Here is a 24,455-nt window from a genome sequence, read left to right as displayed (position 1 = left end):
TATTGCAATTGTGCAAAAGTCTGACTGAGGTAGTGGGTGTTATGATATAAGTTCAGAAAAGGTCCAGGCTCTAGGTGTTCTCCTGGTTGAGGGCCCGAATGGCCTGTGGAAAAACCTCTTTCTCTGTGTTTGCCTTCATGGAGTGGAAGTGCCTTCCTGATTGCAACAGAGAAAAGTGTCCATTGTTGGGATGGCTGAGGACCTTCACTATCTTCCTGCCCTTTGTCTGGCACCATTTTCTGCAGATAGTTGTAGATACTGTTGTATTATTGTAATTATAATTTTGTTATTATTGTAGTCATTGGACATGGAGACAGTGTTTTAGCATGTTTGCCTTAGCACCTCTGCCATTGAGGGTTCAAGTCACACAGAGTTTGCATGTTCTCCTTGTGCTTCAGGGGTTTCTTCCATGTTTCCGTTCCTGTCCAATTTTGGTTGCTAGTCAAATCTCCCCCCCAAATAAAAAAAATGGCATATGCTTAGGGCTAGATTTTTCCATTAGGTTATAAAATCATCACAAGTAATTATTAGACACACATATAATACATTTTATGTTATTTTTTTGTTTTATTTTTATGAAGTTTAAAGGTAGACTGTGAAATTTATAAGATTACTCAGTGTTATTAGTTGTAAGAACTGTATAAAAATGGTACTCCGACTAACTTATTAACATGAAGCCCATTTTACTGAGTATTAACATATGTTCATGTAAAATGTAATAACTTTTTAAGACTTGTTAGTGAAATTAAATTGACCATTTGTGCAAAAATAAGTATTGATTTAAACATATCATTTAGGTTAAGGGTATAATGAAAATATACAACAGAACCCCACTTAAAAATGTCATTATTATGGCTTCAAAGTCAGTTTTGACAAATGTCAAATAAATACCTTATGATACATAACCAATAAATATTAATACGATCTAAACGTTTTTTTCTTTTAACACGTGGGGGATTTCAGTAAGGTGTAATGGGAATTTCCTCTAGGTGGCAGTAATAATCCGTTTAGTTACATTATCATTTCAATTAGAAGAACAAGAAGAAGCAGAAGCAGAAGCAGAATACATAAGAGGAAGAAGAAGAAGAAGAAGAAGAAGAAGAGGAGGAGGAAAAAGAAGAAGAAGAAGAGGAGGAGGAGGAAGAAGAAGAAGAAGAAGAAGAAGAAGAAGAAGAAGAAGAAGAAGAAGAAGAAGAAGAAGAAGATTGTTTAAACGCTGGGTAGGTGTTTAATTTTAATACACACTAATATTAGAACATTTTGAAGAAGACCATTGTTTGCTAAAGAGTTTTGAGTGTGTGTGTATGTGTAAAGTCTCAGCTAATCAGCGCCGTTGGTGAGAACAACAGATAGGACACAAATAGAATAAATAGAATTAAATAGAAATGTTAAAAAATAGAAGTAACTTTGGCTCGTGTTCGTAACTGACTGGAACTGATAACTGACTCGTCACTGATTGTTTGCTAGCTCGCAAATTGTAGCTCATATAAAAACAGCAGGATAAAATGAGCAGGATGTAAATAATGTGGATAAAATAAATATTTTCGCAGCTGCAAATTCTTATTGATCAGAAACCTTAAGGCTGAGTGACATTTGTTCTTTCCTGGGTTCCTCTCAGCAGGACTGCTTCATGTTTGGTGGCTTATTATTATTATTATTATTATTATTATTATTATTATTATTATTATTATTATTATTAGCATTGTTATTATTATTATTATTATTACTATTATTTTTATTATTATTATTATTTTTATTGTTTAATGTTGTTTTTATTGTTATTATTATTATTATTATTATTATTTGTATTATTATTGTTCTTCTTCTTCTTCTTGTTTTTAGAAACATTTAAACACATTGTCCCTAATGAATGTCTGCTGGGCTGTTTGATAAAGCTTTATGATGGACGTTTTTAGCCTGTCAGTCCTCAGGCAATGTTTCTTTATTTTTCAGGTCCGAGTATAAACGTCTTTGGACGAGAAAGAAACGAATTATAATGTTTTGTGCCTTTTGTAATGTTCTGTTTCATTAATAAACTTAAGATTTTTGCCTTTATTATTTTTGCTAGGTTTATCATTCCTAAGGATAGTGAAGTTTCAGATATGGACCAAGTGCTGGCTATGGACAACAGCAGTGTAGAAGAAGGGAAGGCACCTCTGTACTGCATCTGTCGGAAACCAGACATCAACTGTTTCATGATGTGAGATCAGTGGGTTGTTACCTTGGTGCAGTTTTCAGCTTGTGTCTTTTGCACTGGTTTACTCAGTCTTGTGTCCACAGTGGCTGTGATAACTGTAATGAGTGGTTCCATGGACATTGCATCAACGTGACCGAGAAAATGGCCAAGGGTATCAGAGAGTGGTATTGCCAGCAGTGTCAGGGTAAGTAGTCCATCCTCTTTTGTAAATAATGTCCTTTGTACGACTGTATATAGTTAAGTGGAGTTGTGTAACCTGGAGCTTTTGAGCAACTAAATCAGTGTCATTTCTAAATTCGTGATGTTCAGTGACGGATACTCGAATGCAAAACCGCCCAAAACAACAGCAGTTCAAAGTTGGTGCCATGGTCTCTAAGTGGTTCTATCCATAGCAGTCCCATATATTTTCAGGTAGTTCACACGGTCCATCCTCAGCAGTCCATCACCATCACGTGATGAGACTCCAACCAGACATATTGCATCAGGATGGATTAGGCAGGTCCAGAGAGAAATGATTATTTTTTATCCATTTAAAGAAAAATATAGGTAAGGGACCTAGTATGCAAGTTGATGATATTGAGGAAGAAATTAGTGAAATGAAATCAGACTCTTGAAGTGAAACATTATAAATGTTGATCAGATATGTAATATATCATGAATGATGACTAATGGAGACTATTGACAAACCTCTCTGCAGTAGCAGACATAAATGTACGTTAAACATTGTAACATGGCAAAGTGCATATATCATGTCTAAGACACATTTTAAATGAGACAATATAATGGTCAGAAATCGCTTTAGACGGTGGAGATGTGACTGTTTTCTGTATTTAATTTGAATATTAAACCGAGACCTCCATTATGTGTGTCCTATTACCTTCTGACTAACCCATACCAAATCTAGGTTGAACACAACTGCTGTTCTGTGTCTCTTCTGTATTAGCAAGATGAATTAAAATCTCCAACAATTAATGCTTTGTCGAGATTTTGAATGAAATTCTCAGAGGAATTCAAAGTATGGCCTGGAGGTCTGTAAATATATATATATTTTTTAATTACTAATTATAAAAAAACAAACAAAAATTATAAACTTTTTTTGTGGCTACACGTATTTTTAGTGTAAAGAACTTCAAACATGTTGAGTTTATGTATAGGTTTTTGTGTGACGTCTACATAACTGTCATAAATTACTGCAACACCTCCTCCATAGTTTAGTTTAGGCAGGTTTGAAGAAATGCTGTAACGTAAGAATGCTTTAAGAAATATCTAGATATTAATTGTTTATTTTTTCAACCAATTTACAAAATGCAAAGTGAGCAAAAGTATAAAAGTGTAAAGCAAATTAATATTTTGTGTGACTACCCTGTGGTTTCAAACCGGTGTCAGTTCTTACAATTAAAGTTAGAAATTTTGTAGGATCAGTAACCATTCATAACCAGTTATAAGAAGCAGGTGCTAATGATCAATTTCATATGTAGGTTGAAACACAGTAATGAACTAAAACAGAAACAGCTGTGTAGGAGACTTGGGAACAGCCAAACTCTGCTACCAAGGTGAGGTTGTAGAAGACAGTTTCATGTCAAGTCAAGAAGCTTTTATTGTCAGTTCAACCATATATAGCTGATGCAGTGCTTAGTGAAATGAAACGACGTTTTTCCAGGACCATGGTGCTACATAAAAAAAAGTAGACAGTGATGCAGCTGCTCAGGATGCTCTTAATAGTTTCTCCATAAAACGTGGTCAGAATGGGAGCTTTTTGTAAAAAGTACAGAAGCTGCTGGGCTTTCTTGCTGATGGATTCTTTGCGAGGAGGGGTTGTCCTCTTTGCTGTTACGTTGTTCTGCACCTTTAACCGGGCATAGACGCCGTTAAGTGCATCTGGAAGAGAGGCGTCACTGTCACAGGCAGTTGAAGTTGTCTTGTAGTTAGTGGTCACTTTGATGCCCTTCCACATGCACCTGGTGTCACTGCTGTCACAGAAGTGGCTGTGGACTCTGTGTGTTTCCGCATTGCCTCTCTGAGGCTCAGGACAGTTTGGCTCTTGGTCTTAAGGCCATCTTGTCACTGGCTCTGAAGAGGGAGGAGAGGCAGCCAACTTCCACAGAAGATCTGTGGTTAGTTCTCTAAGACGTTTTGAACAACCTGCCTGCCGAGTTCCTTCAAAACTGTTTTCTTCTGTTCATTTCCGTTCCAGTCAGATAAGTGATAAAAATAAACTACTAAAACTTCTATTTTTAAACACATTCTTACTTTACAGTTCTTTACAGCATGTTTTCACACTTGCCTAAAACATTTGCCCAGATCTGTATGACTATATCTGGGCAAACCTGCTTCATTTAATGCTACATACTCATTTGGTTTGCTTCGTTGTTCTGTCAAACATATTACATTAAAATCCTGATCAGTAATAGTTTCATTAACAACATGTGCTTTAGATAAGAAAGATAATATTTTAGTCCTGCCAATGTTAACTAGTTTTTACATTGGTGCTTAAAAGTTTGTGAACCTTTTAGAATTTTAAACATTTACATGAATATGACCCAAAGCATCATCAAATCAATGGGAGGAAAAGTTTCTATCAAAGTCTGACCTTCATAACACTTGTGTATGTAAATGTTTATCATGGCATGAACAAATGAGATTTCTGTGGACCACAAAAAAAGGGTTGTTTCTCATCAGGCTGGTAAAGGATACAAAACCATCTCTAAAGGGTTTGGACTTCACAAATCACAGAAACTAGCACAAATCTAATGCAGTCAGACAAACTGTGTATAAATGGCAGACATGTAAGACCAGGAATGGTTGGGCAACAAAGATTCCTTCAAAATCAAGAAGTGTAATCGTCTGTGAGGTCACAACAGAACCCAGGGTAACTTCTAAGCAGCTAAAGGCCTCTCTTACCTTGGCTACTGGTAATGTTTAATGTTTCCACCATCTAGTTGAGTCCATCTTTGTGTGCATGTCCGAGTTGCAAAGAGAATGTTTCAAGAGAAACAAAGTTAATGTTTTGGAATTGCCAAGTCAAAAAGTCCTTACCTTCATCCAATAGAAATGTTGTGAAAGAACCCAATGCAAGCAGTTCATGTGAGGAAACCCGATAATGTCTCATAGTTGAAACTCTTCTGTAGTGAGGAATTGGCTAAAATTTCTCCAAGCTGTTGTGCAGAACTGATCGACTGACACTGAATCACACCAGATACTGAAAGCAAATGTGCACATATTTTTGCCACTCACAGACATATAATACTGTATCATTTTTCTCAAGAAATAAGTGGCCTTTAAAAATCTATAATATTATTTACTCATTTGTTTGATTTGGTTTACTTTGTCTAATTTTAGGGTGTGTATGAAAATCTAATGTTTGGGGTCATATTTATGCAAAAATATAGAAAATTCTAAAGGGTTCACAAATCTTTATAGCACCACTTTATGGTAATCATGTTGCGAATACTATGTTTTACATTTACACCATGCAGAGTGACTTACATTTAATCTCTTTTTATCCAACTGCACAATTTGGGGGTTAAGGGCCTTGCTCAGGGGCCCAGCAGTGGCAGCTTGGTGGACCAGGGATTTGAACTCACAATCTTCTGATCAATAGTCCAGCACCTGGACCTTAGTCCAGTCTCAATATTATATCTCAGTCTCTTATTCCTAGCTCCTTTTCTTTGATATAACCATGGGTGATTATTCATTGCAGCTAGCAGTCAGTTTAGCCTGCTGGTCTGCTCCTGGCCTTGGCTTCAGATTGTCACACATTTACTACGCCTTTTTTTTTTTTGGGATTACATGCTGTATCTTCCTGAATGAGATGCCCAAACAGGCCTTGCCCTCATAATTACTCCAATTACCTATAAAATCCACACTGTTTTCTTACTTCTCAATCACACCACTAGTGTTGACCTCTTTAAAGCCTTCTTTTGGGCATTAGACAGATGCTAGTGTGGGAACTCTATTTGTAGGCCACTATGCTATTTCTGCACTTCTAAAGGTTAATTGTACCTCTCCCTCTGCACTGAATGTGGCAGGCACATTCACCAGTTGGTTTTCATGATATTGTGCCAGCTGCTGATTCAGATTATACAGATGATTCTCATTACTTAAGCCTTTTGAAAAGGTGAAATCAAAGGCTACTTTTGTATGTTGTAGAAAGGAACTAGGGTCCTTTTGTCAGTCACAACCAGCTTAGTAAGAAGGTCCTAGAGAATGAGGGACGACTTTATTACAAATCCTGTGTCACATGAATCTTTGTAATAATCACATAGCATCTGGGGATTATCATGGGTTAATGGAACTGCAATCAAAATGAGTATGTTCTTTATCTGACAGAAATGGATCCCTCACTTGAATTAAAATACCGGTCCAAAAAATCACGTGAGAAAGAGATGGAACCAGAGAGAATTGACAAACGGTCCAGTGCTCTAGATTTCAAACTGGATAAGCGCCGTGGATCTAAAGTAAGTGTTCACAGCTTTTACCCTTTGTTCTCCGCAATTTTTGTTCTTGTCACCTGTTTTTTTTTCTTGGTAAAGTTTCATACGTCTTTAAAATAAATATGCATGATAAATACCACGTTTGTTTATAATTATATAAATAATAGAGACAAGTATTTTGTTGCAGGTGAAACGTTCTGCTCGCATGTGTGGTGAGTGTGAACCATGCAGACGTACTGAGGACTGTGCGCAGTGTGACTTCTGCAAGGACATGAAAAAATTTGGGGGTCCGAACAAAATCCGGCAAAAATGTCGTCTACGGCAGTGTGTAGTTCGTGCAAGGGTAATTGCATAAAACGTTGCTGTTTTAATTTGTGAAACACATCATGTACCTGACAGAGTGGCCACCCAGATCTTTTGCTCTCTTGTCGACGGAATTCCACCTTGTACTTTCCCTGTTGTGCTCAAATTATTTATACACCTCTCAGCATGGAAGGAAGATAATAGCTTAAGTGTATAATGTAGCAGACCTGTGTAGAAGCATCGGCCATTATGTTAATTCATTAATTTATTCAAGATTTTTCTTTTATTTGTACCCTGACTATAGGTAATGTGAGCTTCATGACATTCCAAAGACACAGGGGCACTCTGTAAAGTGGTTCATCACATCAGTTATGGTGTTTTTACTTGTACGTCCTAAATAGTGTGTCTCTTTAACTGTGATCTCTTAAGAAAATGCTGCGTGTTCGAGATGAGGAGTTTTCCATGCACGATAGGACAGAAAATAGGATGCACAGGCGAGTCAGGCGATACTCAGACGATTATAATGATGAAGAGATGGAGCTGTACTCGCGATACAAGGACCAGAATATGGTAATACTGTGGCAAAAATCCTTTAAAGCATTTTTCAAATCAACGCATCTTTTTAAAATAATATGGTGGTGCATAATGTAACTTGCTTTTGTATACTGGTGTAGCTGTGGGGCAGTGAGGATGAAGAAGGTCCAGTTTACAGCCCTGCCCATTGCAAGAAAGCTATAAAAGTCAAGCACGTTAAGCGTCGTGAGAAGAAATTTGACAAAAAGGTACAACAATCATTTGTTGTGATACCAAACATGTACGCGTTACTACTTCAGTCTTGGTCACGGTCTTCATTGCTTTGCTCTGGTGGTCATTTCCAGAAAGAATCTCGCAGGCACAAGCAAAAACAGAAGCATAAAGACCGTACAAGGCACTGTGACAGAAGTGATGGCCGTTACACTGGTGACTTGCACCAGTGCTTGGGACCTAGCTGTAATGAAGTGGCTCGTCCCAACTCCAAATACTGCTCAGAGGACTGTGGCATGAAGCTAGCAGCCAAGTGGGTGATTTTTGTGTTACAATTTTAGTCACCTTTATCATCTCTAAATGTACCCTCTATATAAATATAAAATGTGCTGGTATGTGTGCTTCTTGGTTTGGCAGTCGGATCTATGAGATTCTTCCACAGCGTATCCAGCAGTGGCAGCAGAGTCCGTGCATTGCTGAGGAGCTGGGCAGAAAGCAATTGGAGCAAATTCGTAAGGAGCAACAGGCTGCTCGCATGCGCCTTGCTGAAATGGAGCGCCGCTTTCATGACCTGGAGGGAATCATTGCTAAAGCCAAGCAGCAAGTGGTTCAGCAGGATGAGGAGGTAGGAACTTGGTTGCCCTGGACAAGCATTTCTTTGCTTAAGAAAGCATTACAAATGTTGTTTGTATTGTGTCCCCCTGCAGGTGAATGAAACAGAGAGTGAGGACACGGACCTCCAGATATTTTGTGTATCTTGCAGTCACCCCATTAACCCTAAGGTGGCAATGAGACACATGGAGAGGTGCTATGCTAAAGTGAGTAGAGAGAGAAGTTTTTTTTTACCTCTGCCTTCAATTTCTGCAGCTCTCCATATGTTGGGAGTCTCATGAGTTACTCAAATGTTAAAAGTATGCAAGATGTTTTACAACATTTTTGTTTCACTTCGGCAGTATGAAAGCCAGACATCCTTTGGTTCTATTTTCCCAACACGAATAGAAGGGTAAGAGAGATTATTTAAGCATAAACAATTTTATTTAAAGAAATAAATCTAACCGATATGTCTTGAGTACTTGCAACTATTCTGTCTATCTTGTTACCAGGGCAACAAGACTCTTTTGTGATGTGTATAACCCTCAGAGTAAAACCTACTGCAAGAGGCTTCAGGTTTTATGTCCAGAACATTCCAGAGACCCCAAGGTGAAGTCCTAGTCCAATAATCTAAGATTAGTTGTGTACGTCTGTCTGACAGTCTTTGTATCTGTGTCTGATCAGAGGGAGGGATTATAACCATTAGGAATAACACTGTGCTTTAATGCATTACTCTCACACCCTAATATGCCTCACATTGCAAAAAGAAAAAAAGCAAGATTGATTTTTTCTATTTCATGTGCAGTTGGGCTTCAGAATTAGAAATGTGAGCATACACATTCAGTTTCTTGCATATAATGCAACCTTGTGTTTTATAAACAAGTTTATACATAACCAAACATTATGGATATTTACAAGCATATTGAACATTTTATTGTCTAGTGAACACCAGCTTCTCTCCCCATTTCCCTCCCACCCATCTGGGTATCCGCTATAACATTATAGTTTTCACAGGATTTTATCATGAGTGTCTAAATGACTAAGCCGTGCATCAGTTTCCTGTTTTTTGTTTTTCTTGCAGGTGCCAGTGGATGAAGTGTGTGGATGTCCTCTAGTGCGCAATGTTTTTGAGCCAACAGGAGAGTACTGCAGAATGTCTAAGCGCAAATGCAACAGGCATTACTGCTGGGAGAAGCTCAGACGAGCAGAAGTAGATCTTGAGCGTGTGCGAGTGGTGGGTCAACATTAAGCCTACATGATTATACTCCTCTCCATGCGTTAAAACACATGCATATTGCTTTCAAAATAGTAGAATTTCTCCTCATTGTATTTCTCTCTCTCTCTCTCCTTTTTTTTTTAATAGTGGTACAAATTAGATGAGCTGTTTGAACAGGAACGTAATGTAAGAACAGCGATGACTAACAGAGCAGGTCTGCTGGCCCTCATGTTGCACCAAACCATTCAGCATGATCCACTGACCACCGATTTACGCAGCAACAAAGACAGATAGTGATATGCCGAGCAACACGTCATCTTTACCCTTGTGTAATTAATGTTGTTTTTTTTTTTTTTTTTATGTGGTGGATGTGAACTTTTAAAAAAAAAAAAAAAAAAAAAAAAAGAACATTTTTCTACAAGTTTTTTTCCTATGCTTAATTTTATTTATGATGCAATGTGTGGCTATATCACGGCAAAGTCAGACCAAAAATAAATTGTCACTTTGAGAAACGGTGTGCTTTAAATTTTAAGGTTACCGCTTTTGAATAATTGTCCAGTTTTGTGTTTGTAAAGACTGCATCAAGGACCAACTTAACCGCATTAAACAGATGAAAATGTTGAAATCGAAACGGTTTAGTGATTTGACAGTAATTGTAGTTTTGTAGTTTATTAACATTATGATGAATTTAATTGGCTATTAAATTTTTTCTTTGCTTTTTAAGACTTTGATATTCATGACAATCCTGTAATGTGAGGGAAATGGCTATTACCTTTTCAGACACTGTAGAGGATATCAATTTTGCAATTTAAACAAACAAAAAAAATACATATAGCCATCAGTCAAATCACTCAGACGTGACTCATACTACTATACTGGTATGTTTATTTAATTTTATTTTAATTTTATTTTTTTGTATTGCCCCGTGTGTGAATATTCGAAATGAAAACATACGCAGCTCACGAGAGTATTAAAGAAACCTGTCAGATTTTTATTTATTTATTTATCTATCTATCTATTTATTTATTTTATTCTTTTTAAATAAACAAATCCCATTTCCGCTTCCGGTCTTTTTGAATTATTACCGGATGTGTTGGTGAAATACATATGGACTGCAATATAATGGAATCAGCTTTTCTAAATGCAGTTACATTTCGTATCGTGATTTAGTGTTAAGTCTGTAATTTTAACATCTTATCGTGTCCGATAACTTTATAAATTAAGTCTCCAGCCTAATTCGAACAGTTGGTTAGCTAAAATGCTCATATGCTAAAACAAGGCTAATAACCTGTGAGCAGGTAAACAATTAGGTAAGATCGCTTACACTGGGGTTGTAAATAGTGTTAATTAAAGTGTTTTGCTAAGTTGTTTAACTGAACAGACGGTAAACGAAGCGATGAAGTTGTTTGTGTAGACCACGGTAGTTAGCCAGCCTTCTTTAACCGTTTACTTTAGATCTCATGAGCAGAGGAACAGAATGCAGTTCGGTCTCACAACCAAACTGTGTTCTAGCTAAAGCTAACGTTATTAAGTTCACGTTATTAAACCTGTAGAGGTTGTTATTTAGATATCTGGTGAGAGAAGCGAAATATTATGAAGGTTTAGTTGTTCTTGTCGAGGCTGGCTTTTGTGGCATAGAGACTACTTTTCAGTGATGGAGAAAGTGGGAGAGAAAGACACGCAGTTCAGCAGCTCAGAGAACAGAGATGATGGACAAGCCGGAAGTAGGAGTGAGCCTGTAAAAAGTCTGGATGATCCTCCTGTGGACTGGTTTGAGCCTCTGGAGGAGGACTGGGAGGACGAGGATGACCGTCAGAGCTGGGATATAGATGGGAGCAGGGATGCTGAGATGGAAAGTCTAGCTGGAGAGAGTGAAAGAAGTGGCAGTATAGCTGAAAGTGAGAGAAACTACAGAGGAGGAAGAGGAGGAGGTGCTGTGAGGTATGTTCTTATTGTGTTTAAGATACATTAGCTTAGGATCAATACAGAAAAACACAAGATGTAGAGGAAGTGTTGTTGGATCAGATGTTCAGCTTATGGCAAATAAATGTATAGGATCATGTTTTTAAGGAAAAGGAAAAGGAAGTGGCGACATGCTGATGGCTGGGAGGATTGTCCTGTGCTTGGAGAGGGCTGGAAACGCAAAGTGGTTCTTCGCCGTTCTGGATTGAGTGTGGGACAGAGAGATATTTACTACTTAAGGTATATTTGATTTAGGCTTATTTTATATGCCAGTTCTTTACTGTTTACATTTCTAAGTCTGTTTTATTGTTAACCGGTAATGGCCCTTTGAAGTCCTAAAGGTGAAAGAGTGAGAAGTAAGATCGAACTACTCAAATACATTGGAAATACTGTGGACCTTACCAACTTTGACTTCAAAACAGGGATTTTTCTCGATGGTGAACATTCAAAAAAAGCAACAAAGGTAAGGAAACAATCTAAAAAGATGTTACAATATAAAACAGACCAAAAATATGGAAGCAAGCAATAAACTAAAATGTATCTTAAAGATAGTTTGCTAACATTCAACATGGTAAATTACCCCTGTCAACTATTTCAAAATGATGGAAAAGTAATGTACAGTTATTTATTTATATAAAAACGTAATTCATATTGTTAACAACAATGGGTCTCTTAAATGAAACTGGATATGAATGGTTTTCCTTTGTAAATAATTAGTATGTTCTGCTTACATATGGAACATACTGTTGAGTTTAAATTGCTTATTGTTATTATGTTCAGAATCTTTTGCTGATGCCTTTATCCAGAGCAACTTACATAAATGCTTTGGCATCTTATCAGGGACCAAGAATGCTATAGATTGATTCATTGAATCAATCATTGAATCATTCATTGATTCAATCTTCATTTTTATAGTAACTATATTAGGATAACCAGTTGGTGTAAGTACTCAAGTACGGTCTAGAAAAGTACACAAGTGAACCTGCTACATAACCTTAGTTTAGCAGCATTAAATGGACAGGAAAATGTTATCTGTTTAAATTGTTGAGCTTCACTTCTGAAGTGCAACAGAATAGTGAAAACACTAAAATAGCACATATTAATTTATTAATTCAATTTAACTTTTCTCCAAATAACATTTTAGACTGTTAGCACGTTAGCACAGTAAATCTCTTGGATACTTTTTGTAATAATCTGTATCAAATAAATTAAACACAAGAAGAATTTGGGATTAATATAACACTTGAATAATGTATTGATTGAATTCGATCATTGCTATTATATTAAAGTAGTAAAAAATGTATTGATGCTTGGATTTTAATTAGAAAATAATACTAATTGCTAATCTTTTCATATTTACCATGTAGAAGAGGAAGATGGACCAGTCTTCCCCAGCTGACTGTGGTTTCTCCTCAGAATCCAGTTTTCACAATGATGCGGCAGAGGCATGTGACAGGACCTACAGCCCAGGCCCTCCATATAGCCTCAGTCATGTTGCACAGCAGAGCCTGAGTCCTTCCTCTAGTCAGAACGATGTTCCCAGTGTTCTTGGCACATCTAATGAGAACCTAAATCAGGCTCTTCTAATCAAACCAGCAGCCTCCACACAGCAAAATGTGCCTTCTAATGAAGGCTTTTCTTCACAGACTATAAAAGTGCCTGCTAACTTGGAGAATGGACCTGCCAATATTCCATCTAACCTCAGTGTTGGGTATGCTTTCTCCAGATCAAATTCATGAATTTATTTTGCTGATTGGTGTAATTAAGACAAATAACAATCGGACTACTACTACTAAAGTCAATGATTAAAATGTATTGAAGCATCAATCATAAATTGATTATGACAAAATAGCAAACATTTTAAGCAAGTTGATTTACCCCTAGGTCTTTTAAAATAGTAATTGTCCATGTCATCATTTGCAAGTTAAGGGTAGACCTACCTTAGTTTCAGAATTTTTTTTCCACATACAGATTCAAGGGTACTAAATCAAATTGTGTGATAAGTCATTTCAGTGGTACAGTCAAATTTCAAGTTGTTACCATATCAACATAGTCATATTGTATTATGTGGAAGCCTGAGGTTTACACTTCTAGCATATTATGTGATTTGTGTTATTAAATTGGGAATATTGAGAGAAAAAGAAACATTTTCTTTATGCATTCTTTTCTCTCAGCACCTGTGTAAGATGTTGGAACTGGTTTACAGGTGTAGAGGGACAGACTATGTGTGAAAAATGCAGCAAAGCATGTAATGCCTGTAAGTAACAAAATGTTTGTTAGTCATTCTAAAAGTGCAACATGTAGTTACTTACATGACAACATTTTTTTTATCGTTTATAAGTAATTGGTTATTATGAAAAGTTGTGACTCTTGCCTTTGTCCTTGTTTAGGATGCATTTTTAACATTTAGGATGCATTATGTTTGTCTCCCACTCCCTTTGTTTAGCTAAAGATAACCGGAAAATTACATTTAGAAAAGTAAGTAATGTTAAATCTTTAGCCTAAAAATTGTCAGCAGTATTTTTTTTATTAAGCAGATGTAAACTTTGAATCTGTTTTCAGTGGCTTCCCTGTGGCTTTTGTCGAGCATGTCAGCTCACTGAGGACTGTGGGGTTTGTGCAAGCTGCAAGAATGGAAAACTAAACCCTCGGTACCGAAAACCTATTAGGTGCCGTAAGCGGAAGTGCTTGTGTCCATCCCTCAAGGTGATGAGGATTGCTGAAAGAATGCTGGAAGATCTGATCATTTTATTTTATCTTGTAATTTGTTGGTCTTCTCTTTCACCTTCAATTCTGTTTTTTTTTTCTTTCTTCAGAGGAGAACAGAGTATGCACTTCCAAAGGCACAGTGTGGTTCAGTAGTCCATGTATGTATGCCTATTCTGATAGTACTATTAAAATCATGGCTTTATGTTTTTGTTTTCAAATGAAAACTGTTTTTTTTTTAGTAATAACTTACATATAAATTAACTGATAATTGCTGAATTGTTGATTTTCGAATATTAAAAAAATAGTTTGTGAAACTTAAATGATTTTGTTTACTGCAGGGGTCAGAAAAATTAGAAACTATTAACATGGCGTCCAAGGTAAGCAAAACTTTCTTGCACCTATGAGTGATTTTCTTTAAAAGCCTATATATATAATATAATGTGTTGACTTTTTTAATTATATATTTGTAACAGATTTGTATACAGACTTGATGCTTAGTTATGCAAGTCTAATAGTTTCGCCCCAAAATATGGTATTTGAATTGCTAACACGCGTTTTAAAAACATGTTTCCCAAGCTGATAATGATTGCTAGAACAAATGATGCTACAGTTAGAAATTTGAAACTGGCTTCTGCGACGTAGTTAGACCTACAAATACACTTTTTATATTATAATATGAAGAATACTACAGAATTGTCTTTTACAATTCTTTTCAGCCATCACTGCCAGACTTTACAGAATCACAGGTGATATTGCCATTATTACAATTTTTCCCTCTGATTTTATATGAATTAAATATATCTATACTTGTTCTATAATCAAATTTTATTCCACAGTACAGTGACTCAGATGATCAGTCATCATTTTATGAAAACGACAATGAGGTAAGATTTATGCAGGGAAATATCAGTCTGTAAAATGTGTGCTATTCTTTCAAACTTACTTGGGCATCCACATCAGACAAACTGGTTATCCGTGGTAGTCAGGATGAGAATAATATTGTTGAAAGATGGTGGAGAGATATTTGATAGATATTTGAAAGATATTTGCCCATTGTCAAGTCAGAATGTTGAAGAGAGCACAGCATGATTTCCATTTAATGCCTTAAGGAAGGAAGCCCTGTTACATAAGAACTAAAACAGAACCATGTGAGATATTTTATTGTACATTTTAAAACCTTGAAAACCTATTAATCCTGCTACTAAGCCTGACTGATAAGGGCCTAATTTTTTTTTTTTATAATTTTATTGAATTTAAGTACTTCAGGTTAGAATTCCTCCATCTTCCCTATCACTATTTTGATATGTGTTAAAGGACACTGTGCAATGGACAATATATATATATATTTGGACGTGCTACACTGTTGTACAGTTTATAAACTCAATACATCAGTGTAAAGCAGAGAGAGGCTATTCTGCTTATGCACACTTGCTTAAAACACTTCATGTTTGATTAATGAAGTGCTCAAAACACTTCATGTTTAATTTAATTTCACAAGCTATGTAGTATAAAATAATTTCTTTTTTCTTTTTCTTTAAAAAAAAATACAGTTAATGTAATTATGCACATAGATTATAGCTATATAAAATGTAATTTAAATAGATACATGGCTTGGAACTCAGCCTTATAAGCATGTTATCAAATTCTCAACAATGTTCAAATGATCAGAAATTGAATGGCTGCCAGTCTATATTATATTCAAAAGCAAACTTTTGCATTCAAGTTATGTACATTCAGCAAATTCTTTTTGTATGACCAATGGTCATTGCCTAAGTGAAGTATAAAATAATAGTGGTAAATAATATTCCTGCAAAAAGTTCAGTGTCGAATTTTGCCATTTAAAAAAAAGTCCTATATTTCTTATTCTGGAATAGGATTTTAAAGGTCTTAGGACATTGCATCTGTGTATGTGTCTTCTATAGGGATTGCTGAGGAAATTTCAGCGCTCCTGTGGACGATGTAAAGGTTGTGTGGCAAAAGCAGACTGCGGAACCTGTGATTACTGTATAGACAAACCCAAATTTGGTGGAAGCAATAAAAAAAGACAGAAGTGCCGACAACGTCAGTGTCAACGAGAAGCTAAGGTAAGTTTTTTTTAACATGTTATTGCAATGATGAAAATTTTGCTTTACATGTTTCATTATTGCGTTTTTTTCTACCTAGAAGTTTGACTTTCAGTGATGCGCTTATTTCTCGCTGATTCTACAATTCATGTTCCTCAGGGTTGGACCACATCAAGACCGCATTATGGTTACAGCCATAAAATCCTGAAACGGGACACAGAAAAGTGGGACTTTGAGTTCTCTGACAATGAATGCGAGAAGGAAAGAATAGCAAAAAGTTCTGTTGTTGGTGTGCGCTATGTGAAGAAAGACAAGCATCGCATCACACTTTACAATGGACAGGTATGTCAGGGGAGTCCACTGAGCAGGGTGGGTTTCTTGTAATTTGCTGCATCATTCTACGCATCTCTGCTGTCTAATCCCAATGAGTAATGACCAACATTTTCTCTAGTCTCAAAAGAATTACACCTGTCTTTCATGCACACTTATTGTAAAAGAAAAACTATGCTGATATAAATCTGTGTGTGACAATTCGTGTGCTCTCATTCATAAACAAAATTGTAGCTGTTTACTAGAAAAGGAGAAAGTCCTCTATTAACAAAAATACATTGATTATCTGCTTGGAGACTTGCATAGAACTATGAATTCAGCTCATAGTTTGTGCTCATTTTTAGTTTATTTTGCTGTCCTTAGAAGGGCCAATAGAAACTTGCACCTGCTTTGTTTTGCTTCCATTAAATTTAGGCATTTGGCTGAAAATCATATCCAGAGCAACATACTTGTATGAATTTCTTATATTATTGTGCTGACATGTTTTAAGGTGTAGAGAAGATCTCAGGTTTCGGATAACCCCTAGTTACAGCACTGAAGCCTTATTGTAAGGATTATTGTTACAATTATTATGAATAATTATGGCTTTTTTTCTCTGCTCTAAAATGCTCTACAAAGCCACCTGCATTAACACCAAAGTTAGAGGTCTTGCAATTATTTGGTCATGAAACTGTTCTCTGTGGATTCAGTAAAGCATACTTAGTCAAATAATAACTGTAGCTCTTGATATGTATCTGCATGATTTTGTTCTGACTGCATTGCTGTTGCATGATTTACTGATGAATGTGTAAGTGCTGCTATGAAAGTGGATTGGTAGTGTTTAAAAAAACAAAAAGATCAATTCCTCTAATTTTTTTTCTTCTTCTCAGAAAGGATCTTTTTGAAATTACCTCAATTTAAATGTGTTTTTAATACTGTATTATGATACCGAACGGGTTGTGTGCTGCACACATGTATTTCATTCTTGCATTTAAAACATTCAGAAGCATGTTGTGCTTGTGTGTTCTGGCAGAGACATAAATAGAAACAATTTTTTTAACTTGTCTTACAGTGCAATGTATTGATTATATATTTAATCATATGTGTGTGTATATATGTGTACCAGCAGGGGTATATATGCGTATATATACACGTGTGAGTGTGTATATATTTATATACACCATGTAGAATCTACCATGTCCTGGAACTGGTCATCATCCACCTCTCTCCAGCTACAACTATCAATGGCTCCTCACTCCATATTTCGGGTCATCAGATGGTTTCCTTCACCTTCACTATCTTGCCTCAATCCATCTACCATCAACATTTCTCGCCAACTATTCAGAACCTCCACTTTATATCTCCATCCTCTGTAACTTCTTGCATCTAGTCATTCCTTCCAGACCCTGCCTCCTTTTCCTCCCTACCATCCTCCCTATTCCTACCACTTTTCTCTCCTCACTTTCCCTACAAAGTTGGTCTTGTGTGTTATACAGCAATCAGAGAAAATTAAGAAAAGCAGAGAGAAAGAGGATGAAATCATAACTCGACACAGTTTTTGCTTCTCACTACACTCTCCTGTCAAAATCCTCTTCTGAAGTGACTTACTTTAATGCTGTGAAAAATTGGAAACCTTTGCACAAAATCTTTGTAAGCTCTTTACAAGCTTACATCTTTTCTTCACTGCTTAATCCCCTGGCTCCCCCTGTTAATTCTCCCTAACTTCTGAGACTGCCACCTTTTATGATCAGAGGACTGAAAAAAATCTGCAACATTCACGTCTCCCTGAAATTTCTACATTACACGCTCACCGTTCCCCTTATATTCTACTTTTACATTTTTCTAACCCATCATATCAGGTGACAGATGGGATACATTTCTGCTCCATGCAGATTCTTCACTGGTCTCCTACAAGGCCCAGTACTCTGTACTCTATATTCTCTCTCTATACTCAATGGTTTGGTGAAGTCATGGCCTTACATGAGCTTATATATTACTTCTGGGTTCAATTCGAGTTTATTTGTATAGCACTTTTTACAATTGACATTGTCTCAAAGCAGCTTTACAGAACATAAACATAGAACAAAAGGTTATTATAAAGAATAATATAAAGATTAATAGAATACAAAATTCAAGATTAATATTAGATAGATTTAGTTCACAATGTGTATGTATTTATCCCCAATGAGCAAGTCTGAGGTGACTCAGGCAGCAGTGGCAAGGAAAAACTCCCTTAGATGGTAAAGGAAGAAAACTTGAGAGGAACCAGACACAAAGGGGAACCCATCCTCATGTGGGTAACACTGGAGGGTGTGATTATAAATATACAGTCAAACAGATGTGTATAGATGCAAAAGATCACATGGAGTTCACATCATTTTAGTATAGCAGAGTCTAACTGGAGATAGTAGATCTCTAGAGGCCTCAGGATTTTCTGGGTCGGCCTCATCTCAGTGGTCCAAAATCTTCATCGCACGAAAGACTGGTACAATTTCTGGATGCCTCGGGATGGGTAGAAAGAGAGAAGCAGTGGAGAGGGATTAACATATCTGCTGTTCATAATATTTGCAAGTCTGATATAATAGTGCACAATATTATGGGATGTGTTATGTGTACGTCTGACTAAAGAGATGAGTTTTTAATCTACATTTAAACTGGGAAAGTGTGTCTGAGCCCTGAACACTATCAGGAAGACTATTCCAAAGACTATTTCTCTACCACCTTTAGTAGACTTAAATATTCTGGGAACTACCAGAAGTCCTGAGTTTTGTGATCTCAGAGAGCGTGAAGGTCTGTAACATGTTAGAAGACTAGTTAGATACATGGGAGCTAAATCATTAAGAGCCTTGTATGTAAGTAGCAGCAGTTTGTAATCAATTCTAAACTTAACAGATAGTCAGTGTAGAGATGATAAAATTGGGGTTATATGATCATATTTTCTTGTCCTAGTGAGAACTCTGGCAGCTGCATTTTGGACTAACTGTAGCCTATTAATTAAAGATGCAGGACAACCACCTAGTAGCGCATTACAGTTGTCCAGTCTAAAAGTGACGTGACATACGGCTAAGTACGGTGACCCGTACTCAGAATTCGTTTTCTGCATTTGACCCATCCAAAGTGCAAACACACAGCAGTGAACACACACACCATGAACACACACCCGGCACAGTGGGCAGCCATTTATGCTTCGGCACCCGGGGAGCAGTTGGGGGGTTCGGTGCCTTGGGCACCTCAGTCGTGACCGGCCCGAGACTCGAACCCACAACCTTAGGATTACGAGTCAGACTCTCTAACCATTAGGCCACGACTTGCCCACTTTTTTTTTTTCTTTTTTTTTTTTTTTTTTAATAAAGGTCACGGATGCATGAACTAGCTTCTCAGCATCAGAGACAGACAGGATGTTTCTCAGCTTGGCAGTATTTCTAAGGTGAAAAAGGCTGTTTTTGTGGTATGGGCGATATGATTTTCAAAAGACAGGTTGCTGTCTAGTATAACACCCAGGTCTTTCACTGTCGAGCTACTAGTAACAGTACATCCCTCTAAATGGGAGTTGTGAGAGTTTCTGTGCACTGGTTTTTGGACCTATAAGTAGTATTTCTGTCTTATCAGAGTTTAACAACAGAAAGTTGCAGCTCATCCAGTCTTTTATCTCTCTAAGGCATTGAGTTAATTTGGACACTTTAGCTATTTCATCTGGTTTTGATGAGATATATAACTTTATATCATCCGCATAGCAGTGGAAACTAATCCCATGTCTTCTAATGATGTTCCCTAATGGAAGCATGTATATCGAGAAGAGCAGGGGTCCAAGGACTGATCCTTGAGGGACCCCATAATTAACTGGCAATAAACTGGAGGATTCACCATTTAATTCTACAAAACTGTATCGATCAGACAGGTAGGATCTAAACCAACGTAAAGCCTGTCCATGAATACCTGTGTAATTTTGTAAGCGATCTAGAAGAATGATGTGATCTATAGTATCAAATGCAGCACTAAGGTCAAGTAGAACTAATAGTGACATACAGTCTTGGTCCGAAGCTAAGAACAAGTCGTTTGTGACTTTCACAAGTGCAGTTTCTGTGCTATGATGAGGCCTGAAACCTGACTGAAACTCTTCAAAGATATTGCTCTCCTGTAAGAAGGAGCTCAGTTGAACAGACACAACCTTTTCTATTATTTTAGACATAAACAGAAGATGTGAAATAGGTAACTGTAATTTGATAATTCATTTGGATCTAAATTAGGTTTCTTAATGAGTGGCCTAATAACTGCCAACTTGAAAGACTTAGGGACGTAACCTAAAGATAACGAGAAGTTAATGATATTAAGAAGAGGCTCACCAGCTTTATGTAACACTTCTTTCAGTAATTTAGTTGGAATGGGGTCTAGTGAACAAGTTGTTGATTTAGCTGTGGTAATAAGTTTATGTAACTCTTCTTGTCCTGTACTTGAAAAGCACTGTAGTTGTGTGTCTAGAGCCTTAAGTGAGACTGGGTCACTAGTTGCTCTCATATGTTGAGCGTCACCTATTTTATTCCTGATACTTTCGATTTTATCAGTGAAGACTCTCATAAAATCCTCACTACTGAACTGTGATGGATTAGTGTGTTCAGATTTCTGGATTTTTGTTAATCTAGCCACTGTGTTAAATAAAAACCTGGGGTGTTCTGGTTATTTTCTATGAGTTTGCTCAGGTGCTCAGCCATGGCAGCTTTTAGAGCCTGTCTATAGCTGGACATACTGTCCTTATACTCAATTCTAAAAACCTCTAATTTAGTTTTTCTCTACTTTTGCTCGAGGTTACGGGTTTCTCTCTTGAGGGCGTGAGTATGAATTATACCACGGTGCAGGTGTTTTGTCTCTTTCTTTAATCTGATCGACAGTGTCAACAGTGTCCAATGTGCTAGTGAATATACCATTTACATACCACCTCCCAGGACTTACTCATCTTCTCTTCAGACACTACACAGAATCTTAGACATGGTACCCCAACACAATGAAACTCTCATTATTAATCTGATCGATTACTTAATTCTCAATGTTAGAATGATTTGTTCATTTCTGTCCACACGGGCCACTCTCTCCTTGCAGGTCTAACTCTGATTGCCATTCAGCCTCTGCAACTGATTCATAATGCACTTGTGGCAACTTGTTTGAATCTTCCTAATTTGTCCCATACTGCCCCATTTCTATGCTCCCTCTACTGGCTACTGATAGCTGTCCACATCAGATTTAACAGTGATGCTTCTCTATAAAGCCAACACACTCCATATCGAACCACACTCTTGTAGCATGTGACCGGTCCTAAAATCTCTCATGATACAAGGTGTAGCAATGAACTTCCACTCAATGTCCGAACAGCTAAGTCACTGGCTGTTTAAAGACTAACCTCTTCCTGAGGCACTTAATCCAGCACTTAAAACTAAAAACCCTTATTGTCTTTGTACGTTTCGTGCTATATTACCTCCCATCAGAGTTTTTAGACAGATGGTATTCTTAGTTTGTTACTTGGTGAACCAGTATTGATATATTCGTAAATATAAACTTAAAGTCTTTCGGGATATTGTTTATTAGAGGATTATACGAGTGCCTTCATCAGAGGGCTTCAGTTCTACTTCACTTTTGGGTGTCTTTTTATTGTTCTGGCTCAAGCATGTGCATTTGGCCTTGTGCATTATCCTACTGCCTGATCAAGTCCTCCTTAATATCACTCAATGAAATCCTTGCTCTCTGGCCTAATGAACTGTGTCATAACTGATGTTACGGGTTGAACAGCATTTTCCAGTCCCACTGGGATTTTTTTCCCCTCCCTAGCTGGTCAGTTTCCACTCACCAGCTGGTTCGCTCATATTAAATCAACTCTACCATCTTGGGTAGAGTTAAGGTTAATGTGCTATTAAAATGTCACAGAGATGCAAAACACAATAAGTTACACAATAAGACTATCTGCACTTATTTGAATAGATGAACTCACAGATGCCTATGATTAGCTATCGTCTCTGTGATTGAAAGAGGTGAGCCATCCCTCCCACCCAGAAAGCATAGACAGTTTTCTTCCATGGCTCCCAGCCATGAAAGGCCCTAGCTTGAATATGGCAGTCCAACTTTGTGAATTTGCCTATAAGGTATTTTGGATTGCTTTCTGGGACCCTCATGTTTATAACTGGACATGGGGGTTTGTACCTAGGGAGCTTTTTAAGTTTGGATAATAGCTGTTATCTCTTTTGCACAGTGTTATTGGCCTATTGCTTTACAACAATCAATTTCATCATGTTTATTTCTATAGGATGTGGATCCTGAGGAAAGCCAGGCACTTTCTGAGGATCATCTTTTGAATCTGTTCTGTGATGAGTGGACTAGAGTCAGTGACAAGAAGTGGAAATGCCCCCCAAACTCTAGAAAAAATGCAGAGGAGCCAGATGAGGATGAAATAGAGCCAACGGTGAGCACAAAACCCACAAGGCATATTTCCATCTTGGATGACCAGTGCAAACAGGTTTTTCACAAATAAATTAGAATATTTTAGAATCAATGTCTTATGTTAAAAACTATTCCACTCTCAAGGTTTATCTAATTGGAAGACAACCAGATTTTGATTTAAAAAATATATTGATGATATTAATTAATTACATTTTTTAGTTTTTGATTTTACCTCCTGTAAGCAAACAAACAACAGACCTGGAAATCAAACAAACACTGCAGCAAATATGTGATCTTTGTATTTGTAGACTGGGGCTTTTTCAGAAGAAAGACACTGGTTAGGATTTCTGGACTGTATTCTCAAAGGAGCTTAAAGTGAGCTCTTAATGGGATTATAAATTTAAAAATTACAAAGCTATGCACACACGGATATAAACACATGGGTTGTGTAATTTTATACTGAAATGAAAATTAATTTGACTCACCCTTGTATTTGTGTGTCTAGTAACAATTTGTTTTATTTATTTATTTTTTGCAGATCACACAAATCTTTAGCCTGGGTGGCGACAGTGCTGCAGATGATGGTCTGGACCTAGAGCTGCTGGAGCTCTTGACATCTCTGCGTGATGCTCCACTGCCTGTGCTATGGTGTGCCGTACTGGCTGAGGGCCCACGCCTGCAGTTACTTCAATGCTCCAAACTATCAGCCATGACGGACACAATGGTGCAGATTGAGCCAAGCTTTCGTTACCACATCAGTGTTCAGGGACAACCTCTGTTGCCTACACACTGGTTGTATCATGCTCACCCAGCCCGACTCACCTCAGTGGCACAGGTTACCACCCTGCTGGAAGACCTAGAGCGTTACTCTGTGTGCCGAGGCTTTAAGAGTGAGCCTCCCTTTGGCCCTGAGCCTATTGTGCAGGTCCGGGCAGCCACCTGTGAGTTCCTCGTGGTGCCTGAGAACCAGAGCTGTGCCAGGTGTAAGAATGCACAACAGAAACACTGATCATGCATTACTGGTGGACTATAGGACATTTAAGCTCATTTCTATCAACACAGATCAGTGTCAAAGTAGCATAAGGATATAAAGCTGGAGCAATGATATTCAAAAACCGTTGAATGACTGAATGACTTGATTTTCCCATGTTGTTTATTAAAGAATTGTCAGTTTGCCTAGTGAGAATGAATCATGCTACTCACACTGTGCTGCCCAGAATGCACATGCAGCATACACTGCACAGCCTTGTACGTTCTTACCAAGACTGTTCCATTCAAAATAATATATATAGATTAATCAAACATTTCTAAAGAGGTACATATGATTTAACTTGGGGCTATTTATTTACCCATTCTGGTAAATAATATCTAATACAACAGAAGATGTGCATGAATTGTGTGGTACAGCGTTGGATCCAAAGAGACCAGGCAAATAAGACCATTTTGTGCTTTGTTAAATGTTGTGCATTTGGGCTCAATAATTTCATGATGTGAAAAGGAAACTT

At 37.2% G+C, this 24,455-nt stretch overlaps 2 protein-coding genes across 3 annotated transcripts; both read left to right on the top strand.

Annotated features, from left to right (window-relative positions):
- The first annotated feature begins 1,114 nt into the window (after positions 1-1,114).
- cxxc1b (CXXC finger protein 1b) lies at positions 1,115-9,992 on the top strand. The gene is made up of 14 exons (XM_027165437.2): positions 1,115-1,220; positions 2,069-2,200; positions 2,281-2,381; positions 6,527-6,654; positions 6,818-6,973; positions 7,363-7,503; positions 7,608-7,715; positions 7,812-7,990; positions 8,095-8,302; positions 8,385-8,495; positions 8,631-8,680; positions 8,781-8,877; positions 9,350-9,502; positions 9,632-9,992. Exons 2-14 carry the CDS (start codon positions 2,103-2,105, stop codon positions 9,776-9,778), a joined length of 1,677 nt encoding a protein of 558 aa, XP_027021238.1. The 5' UTR covers positions 1,115-1,220; positions 2,069-2,102; the 3' UTR covers positions 9,779-9,992.
- A 558-nt stretch (positions 9,993-10,550) lies between these two features.
- Positions 10,551-24,133, top strand: mbd1b (methyl-CpG binding domain protein 1b). 2 transcript variants are annotated; one of them, XM_027165430.2, is made up of 16 exons: positions 10,551-11,425; positions 11,555-11,686; positions 11,780-11,909; positions 12,814-13,157; positions 13,621-13,703; positions 13,893-13,924; positions 14,009-14,152; positions 14,263-14,313; positions 14,494-14,532; positions 14,872-14,901; positions 14,992-15,039; positions 16,078-16,239; positions 16,378-16,560; positions 22,817-22,972; positions 23,259-23,325; positions 23,489-23,525. In XM_027165430.2, exons 1-15 carry the CDS (start codon positions 11,139-11,141, stop codon positions 23,322-23,324), a joined length of 1,887 nt encoding a protein of 628 aa, XP_027021231.1. In that variant the 5' UTR covers positions 10,551-11,138; the 3' UTR covers position 23,325; positions 23,489-23,525. The 2 variants fall into 2 exon arrangements, with proteins under 2 accessions (XP_027021231.1, XP_027021230.1); XM_027165429.2 differs by lacking the exon at positions 23,259-23,325 and having other exon boundaries at positions 23,489-24,133.
- The last annotated feature ends 322 nt before the right edge of the window (positions 24,134-24,455 follow it).

The sequence above is a fragment of the Tachysurus fulvidraco genome, chromosome 2 (genome assembly GCF_022655615.1).
Source record: "Tachysurus fulvidraco isolate hzauxx_2018 chromosome 2, HZAU_PFXX_2.0, whole genome shotgun sequence".
Classification (NCBI taxonomy): Eukaryota; Metazoa; Chordata; class Actinopteri; order Siluriformes; family Bagridae; genus Tachysurus; species Tachysurus fulvidraco.
This window is presented reverse-complemented; position numbering and strand designations above follow the sequence as displayed.

What these genes read in the sequence shown, in the direction of transcription:
- cxxc1b (XM_027165437.2), top strand. Translation starts at nt 2,103, where the DNA reads ATGGACCAAGTGCTGGCTATGGACAACAGCAGTGTAGAAGAAGGGAAG. An exon ending in AGAAGAAATTTGACAAAAAG is followed by an intron (nt 7,716 to 7,811) that starts GTACAACAATCA and finishes GGTCATTTCCAG; the next exon opens with AAAGAATCTCGCAGGCACAA. An exon ending in TTCCCAACACGAATAGAAGG is followed by an intron (nt 8,681 to 8,780) that starts GTAAGAGAGATT and finishes TCTTGTTACCAG; the next exon opens with GGCAACAAGACTCTTTTGTG.
- mbd1b (XM_027165429.2), top strand. Translation starts at nt 11,139, where the DNA reads ATGGAGAAAGTGGGAGAGAAAGACACGCAGTTCAGCAGCTCAGAGAAC. An exon ending in AGAGATATTTACTACTTAAG is followed by an intron (nt 11,687 to 11,779) that starts GTATATTTGATT and finishes GGCCCTTTGAAG; the next exon opens with TCCTAAAGGTGAAAGAGTGA. An exon ending in CAGCAAAGCATGTAATGCCT is followed by an intron (nt 13,704 to 13,892) that starts GTAAGTAACAAA and finishes CCCTTTGTTTAG; the next exon opens with CTAAAGATAACCGGAAAATT.